This window comes from Primulina eburnea, chromosome 17 (genome assembly GCF_022965805.1).
Source record: "Primulina eburnea isolate SZY01 chromosome 17, ASM2296580v1, whole genome shotgun sequence".
Lineage (NCBI taxonomy): Eukaryota > Viridiplantae > Streptophyta > Magnoliopsida > Lamiales > Gesneriaceae > Primulina > Primulina eburnea.
The window spans coordinates 2,489,725-2,509,641 of record NC_133117.1 but is presented as its reverse complement, the minus strand read 5'-3'; the positions used below and the strand labels follow the sequence as shown (position 1 = coordinate 2,509,641).

Here is a 19,917-nt window from a genome sequence, read left to right as displayed (position 1 = left end):
TTCTCGGTATGTTTGTCTTGCTGGACTTTTGAATTTTACTTTTTTGGTCTGTTTGGATCTCTCTAAATCTCATTTTGATATTATTGAACCGACGATTTCCGGGAAAAATAAATAAATTGGAGTAAATACAAAAATAATTTAGTTGTTCATATGATTAAATTAGCCAAATGAATTAAAGTACAATTTATTATGAGAGATGAGAATAATTAATTAATTCTGTTGTGATTGTGATTATATATTTGGATTATCTGTTCATGTGAATTTTATTTCATCAAAAATAAATATTCTTTTTAAGAATAAATATTATGCAAGAAATCAAGAGTTTGAAAAAAATAATACACAAGTATTAATAATGAAGTATCAACGAAACTGAAAGTTGATTTATTTAACATAAAAGTACATAAAATATTTATATTGTGTGTATCGGATTTTAAGTGTTGTTAGATTGTGTGGATCGAGGTGTTGTCAGTTGTGTGCAAGTGTTCAGCAGAATAAATTAGGTAACCACACGAATAAAGTTTTATCACTAAAACAAGATAGAATAAAATATGCACAAAATAGTAACTAGATATTGTAAATAGTTTACAAAATTAATACTAGTGAAACTACGAAAAACGATATTCCTTAACAGGTTAAGGAAGTAAAGTGCATCTCAAATAAAAAATTACAAAACCACGGATGCACTGATTGTATTGCCAAAACCCGGGAGCCACAAGTAACTCTTTGACCAATATTTTACATGAGTGTTGTCTTCGATCGTCTGCAATACCTTACAGCAAAACAATGTAAGTCAACCACGTGAAATCTTCACTTACAAATTCTTTTCTCTTCATGCAATTCACCATCAACAACAAAAGTATCTTTAGTCACACACACCTCTCTATCGAGTTGTTCTCATGTTATCTTATTTATGTCCTTTTTTCCTCTAAATTTTATTCCTTGTATAGAGTCTTACACACATAGAAAATCGAGAATTTCATTAGGAAAAAATTATTTTGAATAGTAATAAGATATTTAGAGAACTTATCATTAATATCACTAATATTATCATAATACTATCGAACAACAAAATATTTAATTAAAGAAAATATCATTAGTTTAGAAAGGAAAAATTTCACATTCTTTTAAGAAACATTGAATAATTTTATCATATCATATATTTCTTTATTTACTTACAATCAAAATTTTCCATTTGTAATAACATTGACAATTATGCATCAATAAAATCTAAAACATTTTATTTGGACTGTATAACCAACATGATTTAATTGATAATTTATATGCTTCATATTACTATATATAAATAAGCTTTTTCACATTTGAAGGATAGAGAATCGTATTTTGGTCGAATATTGAAATGCTGAGAAAGTTAGGTGGTCATAAATTTATATTCATTGATTTCAAATTTTGTGACTTGTTTTGATGGATAAATTTGAAATCAATTTGTATAATTTCAAGACTAATTGTGGTAGGTAATCTATCAATACTTTATAAGACGAGCTCGTCACATTTGGCTTGCTAATATGTTTGGTTTTTACTACCATGATTTATAAAATATTACGTTAGACAAAATGTTCACACACTGTGCATAGAACGATAATGATTACAGATCTTTATGTCGTAAAAAAATTATAATATATTTCAAATAATCCAAGATTTACGTGATTATTTCCCAAATCAAATACCTTTTTCAAGTCGGCAATTTTTTTTATTTTTGGCTATTACCCCTTTCCATAAATCAGCAAGTACAAGTGTATAACATCTATTAGAACACGTGAATCTATTATCATGAATCACATCAAATATCAAAATTCAATTTTCATTTTTTTAAATTAAACTCTTCAATTTTTGAAGTAACATTGAACATATATACACTCAACGTAGAAATCAATAGTTGCTTGATTTATTTATTTTAAAATGGATTTTTTGAACAATAATATTTAATTATTGTTCTTTTATTCCACACCATTAGATTTTTTTTATTTGTTTGGAAACCTTAATTGATAAATTTTGAGTCGATTTTAGTGAAGAATCAAGTCTTACCTTAATCGCCAAGAATTGAAGGGACAACTCTTGCAACTTTAATCAATTAGCTTTAATGAGAATGTCTCTTGTGAGACGGTCTCACAGAAAAATATATCAATCTTATCGATATTCACAATAAAAAATAATAGTTTTAGCATAAAAAGTAATATTTTTTCATGGATGACCCAAATAAGATATCTGTATCACAAAATATGATTCGTGAGACCGGCTCACACAGTTTTTGTCAACCATAAAAAAAAAGTCCAAAAAAAAAAAATTGATTTCCCATTGCTTTTATTAGAAAATGGAATAAAAGTAGACCATTGAATTGACCAAAAAAGAAAGATAATTAAAGAGGGAGAATCACGTCACGTTACAATCACCTTGTCATAGTCCTTATACGCTTTGCATCCCATATTTGTTCACAATTTACTTTTTCAAAAATTAGATTTTTTTAAAATAATCAATTGTAATATTTTATTATAGGTTTTCTTGGAACTTTTTTTATAAAGTAAAAATAATATAAGGTTTTTTATTATAAAATAAGAGATAATGTGGTAATTGCAAATTATTATGATTTATCTTTTATTTTAAAAAATGATATCTTTTACTATGTATAATACAAAAACACCTTATATTATATATACGCAAAAACTTTTATAAGACGATCTTATTAGTCGTATTTTATGAGACGGATATCTTATTTGGTCATCTATGAAAAAATATTAGTTTTTATGCTAAGAGTATTACTTTTATTGTGAATATTGATAGGGTTGACCCGTCTCATAGATAAATGTTGTGAGACCATCTCACAAGAGACCTACTCATATATATAATATAACAGCAACAAATTATTTTCGAACAATTTTTTTTCCTCCCAAAAATTTCTATAATTTTTTTTAATTTTTTTAAAAATATGATATAATAATAAAATAAATTCGAATATAATTATTATTATTATTTAAGTTATTATATTTTGCTTTATTATTTCTCACGGAGCCCAAAAGAAGTCACTTTCTTACGCAAGTGACAATCGTAAGACTCTTGTCAGACTTTTGAGTTAACTACAGGTCAATCCACTGTCTGACGCCGATCACCACTGCCGGAACCGCCTCTATGGACGGCAGCTGCAGCATCCCGCACCATCAGAGTCAGTTTGTAGCAGACGGGATTTCTGAGCAGCTATCATCTCTTTCTCTCGAGGGTGACGAGGAGCAGAAAAATACAGAGAAGTCGGAGAAAGACCCCAGAACAATTGCTAGAAAGTAAGCTTTTTTAGCTCTGGAAAGTATAGTTTCTTAATCATGCTACTGAATTCTCATTGTGGGTTTTGTTTGATTTTTTTTGTTTTGTCGTGTTTTTTATTTTTATTTTTATATTTGTGTATGGGGAAGTAGGAGAGAGGGAAAAGGAATAGAAGGGAGATGACAATGTTGGTAGATTTTTTGGCATGGCAGAGTCATGTGCGATCACAACAGCATGCTGTATTGGATTTTGTTGGGAATGAAGCTGGCTGGACTTTTGCATGACTTGTGGGAAATCCCTATCTCTTTACCCACATTCTCAATTTTAGTGTAAATAATACAACATATTGGAATGTTACCTTGTTAATATGGGAACCAGTTAAAAAAAAGGTTCAGGTACATATGTTCTTACGTGCAAAATCCATCCTTTGTAATTACAAAATTGGAAAGCTGCTTCTTGCGAGGTTGGTTTTTGGATAAATTGTCTGTTAATCCACCCTGACACTTTGGAGATCCTTAAATATGTGTTCTTGCGCAATAAAACTGGTTAAATCCATCAAGCATGTGCAGTAGTACGCAAGCCTGCTAAATGCGGACTGTGTGTCGGCTCATGGCTCGGCCTGAGAGAGACCAAGCCCAGCTATTCATTCTTCTTGGCGTGCTTGTAATAAGAATGTTTATATACTTATTTATGGCATGCCGATATTTTTTTCATACGTTACCTTAAGCATTTATATATTGAGGTCTCGATAATATCATCGTAATTGATGTCAAAGGCACCTGAGCGATCACTTGTTTTTTTTGGTCCACCTGATAATGTGCTAACATAAAAGAAGAATGCCGAAAGAATTTTCTTATTGTTATTCCTTGATTACTTTAATGGAGAAAGGAGATTTGTTGACCATTTTCCACTGGAATGTTGTTTTTTACTTTAAATTTTAGATGTTGTTTTCTTGGTTCGTTCAGAGTCTTTTTGATCTTCCTTCTCTGGACCAAGCAAGAGGTATTGTTATCATCACCTATAAAGGAATGAAAGAAAGAAACTAATTTAATGTTTGTTTTTCATGTTGCCTGATGTCATCTTAGTGACAGTCTAAGACATTAGAACTCAAATGAATTAATTACCCTCCCAAACGTATGTCTGAATTCTGATCCCGTATAGGTTGAGACAGAAAATCAAATCTAATTGATGTTTTGAAATACTCACAGGTACCAGATAGACCTTTGTATGAAAGCCGTGGAGGAGAATGTAATCATCTATCTGGGAACAGGCTGTGGGAAAACTCATATCGCCGTTTTACTAATTTATGAGATGGGACACCTGATTAAAAAGCCTCAAAAGAATGTATGCATTTTTCTAGCTCCTACAGTTGCTCTAGTCCAGCAGGTTTCCCCATTCCTTTCTGCAGTCTCCATTTTTTTCTTTTTTGTGGTATTGTAGATATTGTATCTACTCGTGCACTGATATTAATGTGTGTGGGGCCGTGGACTGATATTAATGTGTGCGGGCCTTTGCTATTTCATTCAAGGATCAATATTACCAACTATACCGTTAATCATTTGCCTTCAATAGTGAAAATAGCTTTATGTCCTTCCATATTTGGTGTGAATTCAAATTTTGTGCCTGCCTCGTACATTTGATTTTTCAGAACAACTAATGATGAATTATGCCGGTGGTGGTGGGAAGAGAAAAATGGGGACTAGATAAATTTTCTATGGCTTCTGCCAATTCTCAGAAAGTTGTGTGACATAAGTTTTTTCAGATTACCCGAAGTATCTTTTCTTGCAAAGCTGGATCCAAATTATTCTGACTGCGTTTGATGCCAAAAATTAGGTGCATAATTGCATACGCACTTGTGGTTTAAGTCCTTCCTCAAATTATGTCTGCCCATTTATGTCTTGTATCCCCAGCGCTTTTCTGCTAATACCATCCCTCAGCCCTCCTGAAATATATCGAATGGTTCGATGAAGTATAACAATGCCTAAGAGATGAGGTAACATGTTGAGGGATAATTGAATGCGAGGAGAAGATAAAGGAAAAGTAAAGTTGGGCAGAAATGTAGCGGATACGTTTCTGTAAACAAAAATACTGAATATGTAAATTAAAGTAAATGAATTGAAATAAACTGGGAAAACACAAAATGAATTTGGAGGATTAGTATAAGAAGAAGGATTATAGGCATTTTCTTGGGCTCTGAATGAATATCACTGTCTACATGTTATATTTTCAAAATGAGGATGGGTCTTATACATATATATACTATAGTCATGGTTGTGGCAAGGGGGGTTTGGAGAAGCACATTTCTAAGTCTCGTAGGACTCGTACACCGGGTCGCCGTGTCAATACTTGAACATCAGAACATATTAAATTGTTTAGATCAAGGTTTGTTGAGCAGAGCAAGAAAAAAAATAATGATGTGAAAGAGAGTTGAGAATTGTATATTTAGTCACTGATATTCTCGTATACAGCGTATTCTATTTATATACAATTGCATTTAACCTCATATTGACAAGTGTAGAAAGAGTTTGTTACGCTGTTGTAATTAATCTATCGAACAATGACAAAAGATGTTTGTAGAAGAATCCGTAGACGTAATGGGCCAAGTCTTTCCGATGGCCAATTCATCTTGGACTTATGGACTTGTTGAGCTTGAACTATGGGCCAGGATGATTGATAAGCATTGGGCCAGCTTATCATTTAACTGGTAGCATAATGAGATTATTGGCATCATGTTTCTGTGAAATTATAATGCTTTTTTTCCTTTTCGACAAAGTGAAATTAATAATGTCGAGAACACTTTATTACATGTATGTTTAGGTTGACCTCTTCCTTTTCCTTTTAAACTTTCCCCATCACTTTTCTCCACTGGTGAGCCTTTGTCAAATGTGGTGTAACTTTTTCAAACCACCTTAGCTCAAGTGCTCCAAGGGTTTAATTATATTTTAAACAGATTTCAGCTTGTGTAACATAAACAGTGCCTTTGTTAGATGAACAGCTTATAAATTAAAACTATTAACTTCTGGTTAAAGCATGTCAGCACTGTGTTGTATTGATAGAATAATTACTCCTTAAAGAAGTTCATCTGGAGTTTGTGATAATTTATCGAAATCTTACTTTGATTTTTTTTTTTTCCATGGGAAATTAAAGCAAGCCAAGGTCATAGGAAAATCTATTGATTTCAAAGTTGGTACCTACTGTGGGAGTTCAATGAATTTAAGGAGAAGATGTAACTGGGAAAAAGAACTGGAGGAACACGAGGTTAGTTTAGTTAGTTGTCAATTTTAAATATGGATGTACTGGAACTGTTTCTTTAATACCTTTATGGTTTTGGTCTTATGTGTATTGTTAAATGAATGATTTTCTATTTCGTGGCAGTGGACCACAAGTCCACTTCTTGTAATGTAAACACTCATATATTAATAATATTATCAAAAAAAAAAATACCTTTATGGTTCATTCAACATGTTTGCGATAAATCGTCTCCCTCTGGCTTGCCTGGGGGAATTATCTTCCTCTGGCTTGCGAAGGAAAACAGTTGAAGTTTTTTATTGTTTTGATTTCCAGATTGTACATTTCTTCCATTTCCAGGTCCTTGTTATGACGCCTCAGATATTGTTGCATAATCTTTCACATTGCTACATTAAGATTGAGCTGATTGCCCTTCTGATATTTGATGAGTGTCATTATGCCCAAGTTGAAAGCAATCATCCTTATGCTGAAATTATGAAGGTGGGTAAACTGAATTAATGAGTTAATCAGCATGCAGTGGTTGAAAATTGATCCTTTCAGTCATAACAAGAGACACATGGATTAATGTTGAAAATGCTACAGATCTTTTACAAAGTGGATTCTGTGAAACTTCCACGTATTTTTGGAATGACAGCATCTCCAATATTAGGGAAAGGTAAGCTGTCCAAGTAACTTTTGAAGAACATTTCTTTTGAGCATGCTAAGAAACTTCTTTCTTTTTTCCCCCTTGATATGACGTATTTTGATTGCATTCTTGTTGAAGTTTTCATATCGTTCTATTTCACGCATGCTCCATTGTAAACTAAATTGCTGTATTTTTTAGTGCTTCATTTACTGGGGAAAATGTTGTAGTTGGGGTGAGATACCTAACTGTGGAAGTCGAGCAAAGGATTATCGGTATTCAGTAGCAAGAATAAAATGGTTGGATCCAACAATCTTTGGATAAAATGAATGTTATGAAAGAATTTACGGCCTGATTTCTTATGATTATGGTGGCTAAACTTCAATCATTCGTAGTTTTGTGACGTAACACATTCTATTGTGCTTTAATTCAAAATGCTAGGATAAAAAAACAAAAACACGGTTGTTAATATTGAGGGTCACGATTTAAATATTCAGTGAGGCAAGTTGGAGTTCCAATGCATACATTTAGTTCCTATATTTTCAGAGGTGGGAAGGGGTTAGCTGATTAGCTTGCAAACCAAGTGAGATGAGCAATGTGAGGACAATTATTCTGATGGTGCCATATGTGAGTTTGAAAATGGACAAAATGGAATTTCCTCCTTCAGGTTTAAATGACTTCTCTTGTGTCTTTTTAATTTCAGAAATCAAGATTTTACGGCTCGGTCCTATTTTAAGTACTTTGGTATGATGTATAAATTGATTGGTTTGATCTGACCCTATTCCTAGGTGTTGATTAAATGTATTTGATGAGAGCTAAGTACTGGCACAAAGGCTTATACTAAATTTTAGAGACATATGTAGGAAAAATATCTACTTTTGTAAGCATTGGATTTAAATTTTATGTTGTTGAGTATGGAGCAAATTATTTATCAACATGTTGGTAATTTTTATTTCTGTGAAGTGAATACATGTTACTTGCATCAGTTGCGTTGGCCTGTTAAATGTAAGCATACTGGTGTGTTGGATAGTTTCATTTTTTATTGTTATTGATCTCCCAAATGAGTGTAATTTGTTTCTCCCGATTTCTATTTTCTTTAACTCGCACTCTCACTTTGTAACCGATATTTTCTTGCGTTTTTTTTTCCATTACTCCATCGATCTCTATTTTTACGTTTATTTCCGAGCATCTGTATATGCTACGAAGTACTGGAATTCTGTCGATTTTTGCAACCAACAGATTGTACCTTGGTTCACTGATTTGTTTCCTGACATACTTTCTTGTGTTTTCAGGAGGTTCAATTGACAGTCTCGAGGCTTTGTTGCGAGCAAGGGTGAGTTCCGAGAATGAATATGAAAATACTCATTTTTTATACACTTCAATTTGATAAATTATACATTTTATAATACAAACTTTATAAAGTTGCAAGTTCAGAGGATTGGCAGATGAAGCAACTCTCAACTCATTCTCTTACTTTAAATTCAGTTTCCTAGATGTTTTGGGATTAGAATCACGATGTTGTGGCTCTGGTGGCTGTGACTTAAATTTTTGATCATTTGACTTTCTTGTTGATAGGTTTATTCCATTCAAGACAAAGATGAACTGGAACAATTTGTAACATCCCCCAAAGTAAATGTATACTATTATGGTTCTACCGAGAATGGCTACTCTTGCACTCACTCGATGTTCATTAGGAAACTTGAGGAGATAAAGCACCAGGTATTGTGTACTGGAACATTTTAGATGGTGAATTCATTGCATTTAATACACTGAGTTGATCCCTCCACGGTATCACAGAGTATGTCTACCATTCGGACGAGCACACTCGATCAGAATATTCTCAGGATCTCCAAAAAGTCACTTCAAAAGAAGCATTCTGATTTAGTATTTTGTCTACAAAACCTAGGACTATGGGGGGCATTACAGGTAAGGTCAAAATATTTAGAGCTCTGAGTTCTTTCCCATTTACAATTATTTGTCTGTTTATACTTAAATGCAATATCACTAAGTTGTTCCTCAACTCTATTGTTTTAGCAGTAAAAATAAAGAGATGTTCTCTGTCTTTCCAAACTCAGTGGCGTTATTGTTATTCTTTCTATTACATTGTGCCAAACCTCTAGTTTGTTTTAACTTTTTTAGTTTTTTTAATTGTTAGATCTAGTTTCTATTCAAATGTCAAACCAGTGCCCAAAGGGTTTTGCAGGCTGGATTTTTGAGAAGACGTCCTGATCAACAAGACCAATAAATGTAAATTGACATGATCGGTTGAATTTTCATGTCATGTCACGAACCGTTAATGGTTTTATAAAATCAGAATGATTCAAAGTTGGATCTATCTCTTCAAATTCCACTGTCATCGTTTCTGTTTTCATCACTTGATGGTTGAACTGACATTTTTGCCACGTGCTATAATTATCATATGTTGTTGTGCTAGTATGTGCACTGTGATGAGACCGAGTGTGCCTTACATTACTGCCATCTAGTCTGCATTTTCCAGTGTCGTATATGAGTTGAAACTCCTTTCAACTTTCCTTTTGTAAATGTCAATATTTGAGAGTGTTATTTTGGCAGCCCTTGGCAAAAACAGTTGGTATCATTAGTTTTCAGAAAATGTACAGCACCAAGGGGAAAGGTAAAGATATTTCTAAGAACTTTTAAGGACGCTCATATCCCTACCTGAATTTCTATGAGAGGTTGCCATTGTAGGTTTTCTTATCTGTGACTTTTGAAGGACTGATTCAGTTTTCTGTGTTGGATTTTACTGCTTGATATCTTGATTTTAACCATCCAACCCAATGTCGCTGGTTTAGGGTGTGTACGTGTGTCTTAAAATCTCTGACGGGAGATGACTGACTTTTTAATTCGCTCTCTCTCTTTTCCAAAGGCTAGCTATATTGCTTCAAAGGGTGATCATTACGAGAATACTGAAATGGTGGAGGAAGAGAGGAGTTGCAGTGATCACTATTTGTGCAACAAATACTTGCAGCGGGCAGCCTCAGTCCTCGCTTCTGATTGCGTTGGAGGTAGTTTGTAGTTGATACTATGGGTTTTCATCCATCATATGGCTTTTTAATGTTATATATGCGTGTGTGTGCGTGTAACCTACACATGTCCTATGTATCCCTGATGTTGAAGAAGTGTGGAGACTACCTCTATCACCATCACTGACTTCTTGTTATCTTATATTAGCATTATCCGCATTGCATGATTGCATCAATAATCAATTGATAGGGAGCCTAATATTTTCATTTATTTTGGTACAGATATTTCTTGATAAACTTTTTGGCATGTGCATTTTTCCTACCGTCGATGTTTGAAATTTTCCTATTATTTTTGCAGATGGCATGCAAGCTGATATATCCCGTGTAGATGTTTTGAAGGAGCCATTTTTCTCTAAAAAGCTCTTACGGCTTATTGGAATCCTATCAAATTTCAGGTCGGTATTTCGCTGGCGCAAAATTATGAATACACTAGATCCACTTGAATATGTTCTCTAGAAAATTATTTTGCCGAAACCGAAGGTAAAGTGTATCTACATTTTGCTATCGCCACTGGAAAACGATTATCATGACCTAGAAACAAAACTATCATGTGACAGTAAGGAACTGAAGTATATATTGTGGTCATTTCTTCGTTGCTTCTCTGAAATTTAACCAACTTTTTTTCCAGGTTACAAACAAGTATGAAATGTATAATATTTGTCAATCGAATTGTCATTGCAAGATCTCTCACATATATACTTCAAAATCTGAAGTTTTTATGTTCTTGGAAATGTGGTTTCCTTGTTGGCATTCACTCTGGACTTGTCTCACGTAAAAACACAGACATCATTCTCGAGAAGTTTCGTTCTGGTGAGGTAATACTTTCTTTTAATTTCTACTATTTATGGCCTGGAAAAACGGTTATTTAAGTAGGTATTGGTCGTCTTTAAGCCTCTTCTTTCCTCAGTTATGGTTATCTGATTGTTTGCAGAAAGAATCATGTTCACATAGCTTTTCAGTTTTTCTGATGAACTTGTTTTGGCAGCTAAATCTCTTAGTTGCAACAAAAGTTGGCGAGGAGGGGCTTGATATTCAGACATGCGGCCTCGTAATACGATTTGATCTTCCAGAAACAGTTGCTAGTTTTATACAATCAAGAGGCCGTGCTCGTATGCCCCAGTCTGAATATGCATTTTTGGTGGACAGGTGATTTATGCAAATCCATTTTTCGGTTTCACTTTATCAGTAAAGTTAAAATCTAATGAAATACTACAGGGGCAACCCGAGGGAACTTGATTTGATTGAACATTTTAAGAAAGATGAAGATCGGATGAACGAAGAAATTTTCTCTCGAAAATCTCACGTGACACCAACTGATTTTGAGGAAAGAACCTACAAAGTTGATATTACAGGGGCAACTATAAGTTCTGTTTCGAGTGTTGCATTACTGCACCACTATTGTTCCAAACTTCCACATGATGAGTATGATATTCTAGTTATTCAGTCTCCATTAGGCTCTCTGGTTTCTAGTATTAAGGCTATTCCATTTAGTTTCACCATATTTTGTCTAATTACTTTTTGTCTTGATTAGGTACTTCAAGCCAAAGCCGCAGTTCTTTTACTATGATGATGCAGATGGAGTGGTTTGCAACATAATCCTTCCAGCCAATGCTCCAATTCATCAAATTGTCAGTGCACCACAATTGTCGATTGAGTTATCTAAAAGAGATGCCTGCTTGAAGGCATGCAAGGAATTGCATGAAGTCGGAGCATTGACTGATTACCTTTTGCCAGATCATGATGATAAGTATGATGAGGTGACTCAGGACTTATCAGACTCTGACAGCTGCGATGGTGAGGGAATGTTGGTACTCGTGAGTTGCACTATCTTTCTTCAATATTAGTTTGATAGTTTAATGAATTTGTTCATTGCAGATGGAAATTCACCAGCAGAACTCCATGAGATGCTTGTTCCTGCAGCTCTGAGAGGACCATGGAACAAAGTGGGTGATTCCACTTATTTTAGCTCTTATTACGTCAAGTTTTCTCCTAATCCAGTGGATAGGATTTACAGAAAGTTTGGTCTTTTTGTGAAAGAGCGACTACCCCAAGAAGCTGGGAACATGCAATTGGATCTTTGTCTGGCTCGTGGTAGAATGGTGGCTACAAAATTTATTCCATCTGGAGTTGCCATATTTAATGAAGATGAGGTAAATTTCAACTTTCTATTCAAAATAGTTAAGCACGCTTAGCATAATTTATGCCTCGGAATTTGGAATTTATATTGCACAGGTTGCATCTGCGGAGAAGTTCCAGCAAATGTTTCTTAGTATCATTCTTGATCGGTCTAAATTCATACCAGAATATTTTTCATTAGAAGAGAATGACGGCCATGAAGCGAACACTTCAACCTTCTATCTATTGCTTCCCATTGTTCAGCATGATGATAACAAAATCTCTGTTGACTGGATGCTAGTGAACAGATGCTTGTCATCACCAATTTTTAGACACCGAGACAATGTTGTGGATGATGAAATTTCTCAACCCGGCAGCCACTTGCATCTTTCTAATGGTGGCAAAGATGTGCATGATATTGTGAACAGTTTGGTGTATGTCCCATGCAAAGATACATTTTTCTTTATTTCTGATATTTGTCACGAGAAAAATGGGTATAGCTTATATGATGAATCAAAAACTCATACGGAACATTACATTGAAGTGTAAGTTATTTCTTTCCTTGACTTTTTTATCGCTACTAATTCACTAATTCCTCATTTTTATTCTTACCATCGGCTTCATTTAGGAGTAAATGATAATATATGAGTTGATATGAACTCCATCCATATGAAACATACTTTACTCATATCTGCATGTTATAAATTACAATAATCAACAGCACTAAAGTAAGACTGAACTTCAGAAATTTAGTGACACTGAGCATTGAACCAGTATTTTCTCTTCAGTAGTTTTCATGCGCTTTAGATTTTGTTAAGAGTGCATTATAAAACTATTTTACTTGTCCGTTAGTTGGCATTATGTTTGATTTAAGTCCTGAGAGATTCATCTTTAGCTTACGTTTCTGTTTACAAAATTTATGTAAAGGAACAACTGAGGCAAGTTTTTCAACAATAAGCTTTTCTTGTACACTGACTTTTGTGACAAACATTGATAATCGTTTTGTATCTGGATTAGGAAGCTTATTTAGTTCTTGAATAGAATTTTAGTTCAGAATATCACTAGGTATTTTCGTTTCACCGTTAATTAATACACCACTTCTGGGGTTCACTGCATTTCTCATGCGTAACTTCATGGTTTTTACCTCATTAGATTAATAGTTTATTATGAGACTTGAAATATTTGTTTGATAAATTTTGTAGCTTTGTTGTTTATTGATTCTGAGATCTCAGTCCAGCATGTATGATTTGTTGTGCTGGTGTTACACGATTGATCATGTTGTGGTTTTAATGTCACTTCAGCACATGTGACGATTCATATTTTACGTTGTAGGTTTGATATTCATCTTGCACACCCTGATCAACCACTACTAAAAGCAAAACAACTTTTTATTTTGGACAACTTACTACGAAAGAAAAAACACTCAGGTATAGTTTGTGTAAGTCCGTGAATCTTTTATAATTATTTTGTCAGATTATGTGCGTGAGTGTAGTGTGAAAAAAAAAGATAATAAAAAAGCTATGGTTTGAGTTTAAGGTTTTTACCAAGAATAGAAAGCATTTGCCACATTCCTTTGTATTTATTTCAACAACACTAGTTTGAGAAGAAATTTATGACTTTTCTCTTTTAAGAAATTTATAATATTCGAGGAAACGAATTTTTTAGTTTGTCCATTTTTCAGTTGTGAGGGCTAAAACTTTTTTTTGTTTGAGTCCTGACACCCAAATTGTTTAATAAATGAGTATGAATGGCGGGGAAGCTGAAATTCGAGCTTAGGATCTATTCCTATCACAATTCACAATACCATGTACGTTGATGATATAATCTTAAAACATAAGTAGCTAGGAAATTGAAATTTATTTCTTCTGGTACTTCATGTTGACTTTTATGCTTCTAGAATTAATTTTCCAATTTTTCTTCCTTTTTCTTTGAATTCGACATTTTGGAGAATTGTTTTTTCAGAAGAATGGCGAGAAAAGGAGGAACACTTCGTTGAATTACCTCCGGAGATATGTCAATTGAAAATTATAGGTTTTTCTAAAGATATTGGAAGTTCATTGTCTCTATTGCCATCTATCATGTGTCGGCTTGAAAGCTTTCTTGTAGCCATTGAATTGAGGGAGAAACTATTTGCTTCATTCCCTGAGGCAGCAGAAGTTACTGCTGATCGTGTAAGGTTTATTTGGGTTTATGGCTCAGCTTGTGTTTAAGGCCTGCATCAATCTTCAGTTCCACCATTAATTATCCAAGAGCAGGACATTCTGTTATAATCTAACCAGCTTATTATAAATTTATGTGATGAATGATTTAAAATTATGTCAGATTCTTGAAGCGCTGACTACTGAGAAATGTTGTGAACATTTCTCTCTTGAAAGACTTGAAGTGCTTGGAGACGCATTCCTCAAGTTTGCTGTTGGAAGACATCTTTTCCTCGAGCATGATGCCTTAGATGAAGGGCAACTAACAAGAAAGCGTTCCAACATTGTAAACAATAATAATTTACACAAGCTGGCGACGAGGAATAATCTACAGGTAACTGACATGACTCGTATTTTTTGTCATGTTTGGTTTTCTCAGGATATATCTGTCCTTAGAATGTGAATTCAAAAACATTGGGATTGGGCGATTGCCCAATCGCCAGTAGCTTTTGTTTCTTATTACTTGTTAGAAAAAACAAATGTCAGGATTAAGACGTTAGAATGGAAAAAGGACATCCTAAAGGTAATAGTGGATCAAAGTTTTTTGAAAAAATAATAAGCTATCAGGTCTATCTCCATTTAAATCTGTAAAGGCTTCACCCATGAAGAATGTGGATCCCCATGCTAATGAGTAGATTTAAAACTGTTGTTACTTCCAGTTAAAAAAAACCATGGTTACTTCATATTTACTATGTTATTTTGCTGACATGAGCAGAGTTATATTGTGGTTACTTCGTATCTACTATGTTAATTTTGTTCACCTGTTGGTTCACTTTTACTTCACAAATAGTTCTTTCTTTAAATTGAAATTTAAAAGGTTTAGTACTTTCTTAACAAGATGAGAAGGAAAAACCTGAGTGAGCGATAGCATATTTAGCAACATGATATTTATCTGTTATTAAATCACAATAAGTTCTTAAAATGCTCTTGATGGTGAAAATGGATGGAGACAGATGGAGTTGAGTGGGATCAACAACAAATTGAGGTACAATTTACTTCCTTCATTGATTTGATTGAGAGACATGGGCTGAACTTAGCTTGCTAAACACACTCTTCCATTTTATTCATGGCTTTTACTTGACCATACCAGACCCACCATTGAATTGCTCTTCGTTGGAACTGTGGGCAGTGCCTCATTGAGTTCAGTGGGATCAACTGGGTCCTAGAACATATTGTTTATAGATAAAAATATTAATAGTATAGATGTGCACCTGGGAGTGGATGTCGTTACCCTGACGCAGATATGCTTGGAATAGAAAACTGCGTCAGGAAGTGGGTTAAGTTCTTGAATGGGAGGACTGAGAGTCTATCTGGGATGATTTTTCGTTACTTATTTATTTTCTATTTTTGGTGTGTGGCATTTTTTCCAAAAAATAATGAAATAGCTGGCTGTTTGGAAAACAATCATGTTTGAGTAGAAATAGAAACAAGTGATTGTTTGTGAGTTTGTTCAAAAGCAACTTTTGTTTGGTGAAATGATCAATGAGTAATTGTAAATAAGTTTAAATATAAATTTATTTTTGAAGTTAAATATAGTCGTTAAATCATTAACTAAGTATAGTATAAAGATTTATAGATATTTTATATAAATACTATACTTAGAAATAACTAAAATATGAAATTAAAATAAACTGCTAATTACATTAGTATATATTAAAAATAGAACACTAAAATTACTACATTCGAATTAAAATGCCATCCAAAATATTTTGATGTAATATATCGGTAATTTTATAATAATAGTAGTGTAATAATTGTATGTTATGTATTCACAAATATTTTGTTTAAGTTCTACAATTTGCTTTATATTTGGCTAAAATTCTTTGGGTTTTCATTTTGTGAAATTTTTTCTATTTTTCAATTTTGTTATTAATGCATTTAGTGAGAAATATGTTATTTTGTTAGAAAGTGAAGGGTAAAGAAAGATATTGTCTTGTAAAACCTAAACAAAAACATATAATAAACAGAGGTACTATTTCTGTTTAAGCTGTGTTTCTGTTTATTATTTCTCTAGAATAGGCACTCTGTTGTGGTTCTAATGAACTAATTATCTGCTTTTTGGTGGAACACTATATATGACACTCAAACATTATTGACAAATTATCATTCTGTTTTTGGATTTGGAATATAAGCTTATAACATATTAAAGAGATAAATCTGTTGCTCTATAAATCCATATTTTCCCACGTAATGTGCCAGTGCTTTGAAGATTAATGGCTCTACATTAATCATTGTTTCCCTAATAGTTTATAATTAGCTGACATGTTGTATCATATCCAAATACATTTTCAGGTGTATATTCGTGATCAATCATTAGAGCCAAGCCAGTTCTTTACATTTGGTCATCCTTGTCCTATAACTTGCAAAAAGGAGACTGAGAAAAACATACATTTTAGATGTTCTGACAAGGTAAAAGGTGAAAATGCCGAAGTTAGGTGTAACAAAGGTCATATCTGGTTATACAAAAAAGTCATAGCAGATGTTGTTGAGGCACTTATTGGAGCTTTTATTGTTGACTCTGGCTTCAAAGCTGCAACTGCATTTCTTAACTGGATGGGCATACAAGTAGATTTTTCACCTTCTCAAATTCATAACATCTGCTCTGCTAGTGCAGCATTCCTCCCACTTTCCGATCAGATTGATGTTAATGCCCTTGAAAATCTGTTGGGGTACAAGTTTTACCAGAAGGGTTTACTCATTCAGGCTTTCATTCATCCATCTTTCAACCATCATTTGGGAGGTTGCTACCAGGTATTCCTCACTGCCTCTCATGTATGAAAATCTGTTAGTTAAAGTTTTTTTTATCTCTTCTTCTAACACATAATGGATCTCTTGAATCAGAGACTTGAATTTCTTGGAGATGCCGTCCTGGATTATTTGATCACTTCCTATCTGTATTCAGTGTACCCAAGCTTGAAACCTGGCCAGCTAACCGATTTAAGATCAGCTTCGGTAAACAACATTTCATTTGCTGATGTAGCTGGACGATGGTCCTTGCACAAATTCATTCTTTGTGATTCTAGTCCTCTCCTGGAATCAATGACTGAATATTTGAACTCCATTAGCACATCAACATCAGCAAAAGGGCATATTGAAGAGCTGACTTGTCCAAAGGTTGAATTTATTCACTTTCTGTGTCCTTACTTGAAGCTTGAGTATGTGTTCCATTGTATAATTGGATTCCACAATTCTTATTTTTCAACTAAATTATACTTCTTTCGATGTATTTGATGATTTAGGTGAATAGCTTGAAAAAGTTTTCAACTATTATATTGCATGATGTCTATGAATTGCTAGGGTCCACCTATTATTATTGTTATTTATTAACTATACCCAAGATCTCTTGTGGCAAAATTTCAGAACTGTTCAAATGGAAGTTGTCAATATGACATGGCTTTTTCTTGAGTTAATAGCTCTATTGATGTATGAGATCATATTTATCAATTATCTCTATGTTCGTTTTATTACGGAAACAATGGTGAACTGATTAAACTTGTATCGATTCAGGTGCTTGGTGACGTGGTGGAGTCTTGTGTTGGTGCCTTATATCTTGATGCAGGATTTGATTTGAACTGTGTTTGGAAAATAGTATTGTCTTTGTTGGATCCTGTTGTTACTTTATCCAAGTTGCAATTTAATCCTCTCAGAGATCTACGAGAACTTTGTCAATTCCATAACTGGGAACTGCAGTTTTCTAAAGTGAGGAAAGATGGTAAGTTCTTAGTTGAAGCTAAAGTGGATGAAAAAACGATTACAGCAACAGCTTGTGCCACTAACGTAAGCGGAAAAATAGCCCAAAAAATTGCTGCAAGACAAGTATTTGAATGTTTAAAGGTGATTTTGAAAATTATTTCACTTTTTTGTGTTCTCATTTCATTGTTTTTTTTCCTTTTTATGGATTTTTTCTGTAGCATATTAATCCTTAGCATACTGGGTTGTGTTCTTTGCTTTTGTTTGTAGGCTCAAGGTTACAGATCCAAATCAAAATCACTCGAGGAAGTGCTTAAAAAATGTGAAAAGAGAGAAGCCAAGTTGATTGGGTTAGACGAGACATCCTCTATTGAATCTGTAAAACTTGGTAAGCTGAAAATTCAAGAATCTCCTCGAAGTGATTGTGAAGCGAAACTATATCCTCTCAGTGAGGCATCCACCAGCAAGTATGATATTGTTTCTAGACCCTTGAGACATACAGAATTACATGTGACACAAACCATTCACAATAATGGCTTCAATGTTGAATCACCGGCTAGTCATCTAACTATTGACTCCGGGTTTGATCCACAGGGAACAGGTGCGGACCCGTGTGCCTTGTAAAGTCTTGTTTTCAATTTTTACTTTTTCGTTAACTTATAACAAATGCTTTAGGTTCTATCTGTAATGGAACGGCAAAGTCGTGCCTGCATGAGATGTGTGCTGCCAACTGCTGGAAACCACCTATATTTGAATGTTGCGATGAGACAGGTCCAAGCCACTCTAAACAGTAAGTTATCGGCTCAAACTATTTGAGTCATCATTTTCTATATCTCAAGTCCATTTGTAAGTAGCTCTAATTAGAAAGAAACCGTGGTCTTGTCTGTTTTTCTTTGAGTTTAAGAAATAGAATTTTGGGGAAATGATTTGAGCTCAAGCTTGATTCATTCTCTGTAAAAAAATAAATTAAAAATTGAGCTAGACAATCTAGTTATAAGTCAGACTAATTTGCGCCTTTGGGAGATCATGTATTTTTCTCGAAAGGTTTCAATAATGGTGTATCCGTTTTCATATTTTTTACACTCGCTGCTCAAAGAATCTCATTATGCACAACTCCTGTTTCTAGCAGATTCATCTACAAAATTGTGTTGGACATTGACGAGATGCCAAAGGAAACTTTCGAGTTCTATGGCGAACCTCGAACAAGAAAGAAAGATGCTGCTGAGAATGCAGCACAAGGGGCGATTTGGTTCTTGCAATGCCAAGGCTATTTATGTGATAAAAAATTAAATAAAGGAAAGCAAACAAATTGATATGCTGGTGTTTTGATATGAAAATATTAAGTGTGATTTATCTTCATTGTGTCACTTATTGTGTTGTAGATATATCTATATATATGTAAAGACCTCTGAGTAACAAGACTCGTACATGAACCAATTTATAATTGATATCTCATTCAATGTTTGGTTTAATGTAAAATTTATTATACTAAGATCGTTGTTACTTACTATTTCCATGTTATTTTAATACTATTTAGCACCACCTGTCATGTTCTGAATCGAGCCATGTACTGCACTTAGACTTTCTTACTCAAAAGAAGCTAACTAAGGTTAAAACACAGAGACTTTGTGTTGCTTGAATGCTTTACAAGACATGGGTTGTGAGACCTGATCAGACCATCTCCAATCATGGCATCACATGGTGCCATGATTTTTCACTCCAATCCAGCACC

The 19,917-nt window shown here is 33.8% G+C and overlaps 1 protein-coding gene across 4 annotated transcripts; it reads left to right on the top strand.

Moving 5' to 3' along the window:
- Positions 1–3,026: 3,026 nt before the first annotated feature.
- LOC140818376 (dicer-like protein 4) lies at positions 3,027–19,669 on the top strand. Of its 4 annotated transcripts, none has more exons than XM_073178311.1 (25): positions 3,027–3,290; positions 4,479–4,656; positions 6,418–6,528; positions 6,859–6,999; positions 7,102–7,174; positions 8,434–8,474; positions 8,717–8,860; positions 8,939–9,067; positions 10,026–10,164; positions 10,481–10,577; positions 10,811–10,997; positions 11,168–11,328; positions 11,398–11,604; positions 11,714–11,976; positions 12,058–12,332; positions 12,415–12,842; positions 13,630–13,724; positions 14,260–14,468; positions 14,620–14,829; positions 16,788–17,246; positions 17,337–17,609; positions 18,003–18,329; positions 18,456–18,786; positions 18,861–18,975; positions 19,312–19,669. In XM_073178311.1, exons 1-25 carry the CDS (start codon positions 3,142–3,144, stop codon positions 19,496–19,498), a joined length of 4,929 nt encoding a protein of 1,642 aa, XP_073034412.1. In that variant the 5' UTR covers positions 3,027–3,141; the 3' UTR covers positions 19,499–19,669. The 4 variants fall into 4 exon arrangements, with proteins under 4 accessions (XP_073034412.1, XP_073034410.1, XP_073034413.1 ...); XM_073178309.1 differs by having other exon boundaries at positions 6,835–6,999; XM_073178312.1 differs by having other exon boundaries at positions 19,315–19,668.
- The last annotated feature ends 248 nt before the right edge of the window (positions 19,670–19,917 follow it).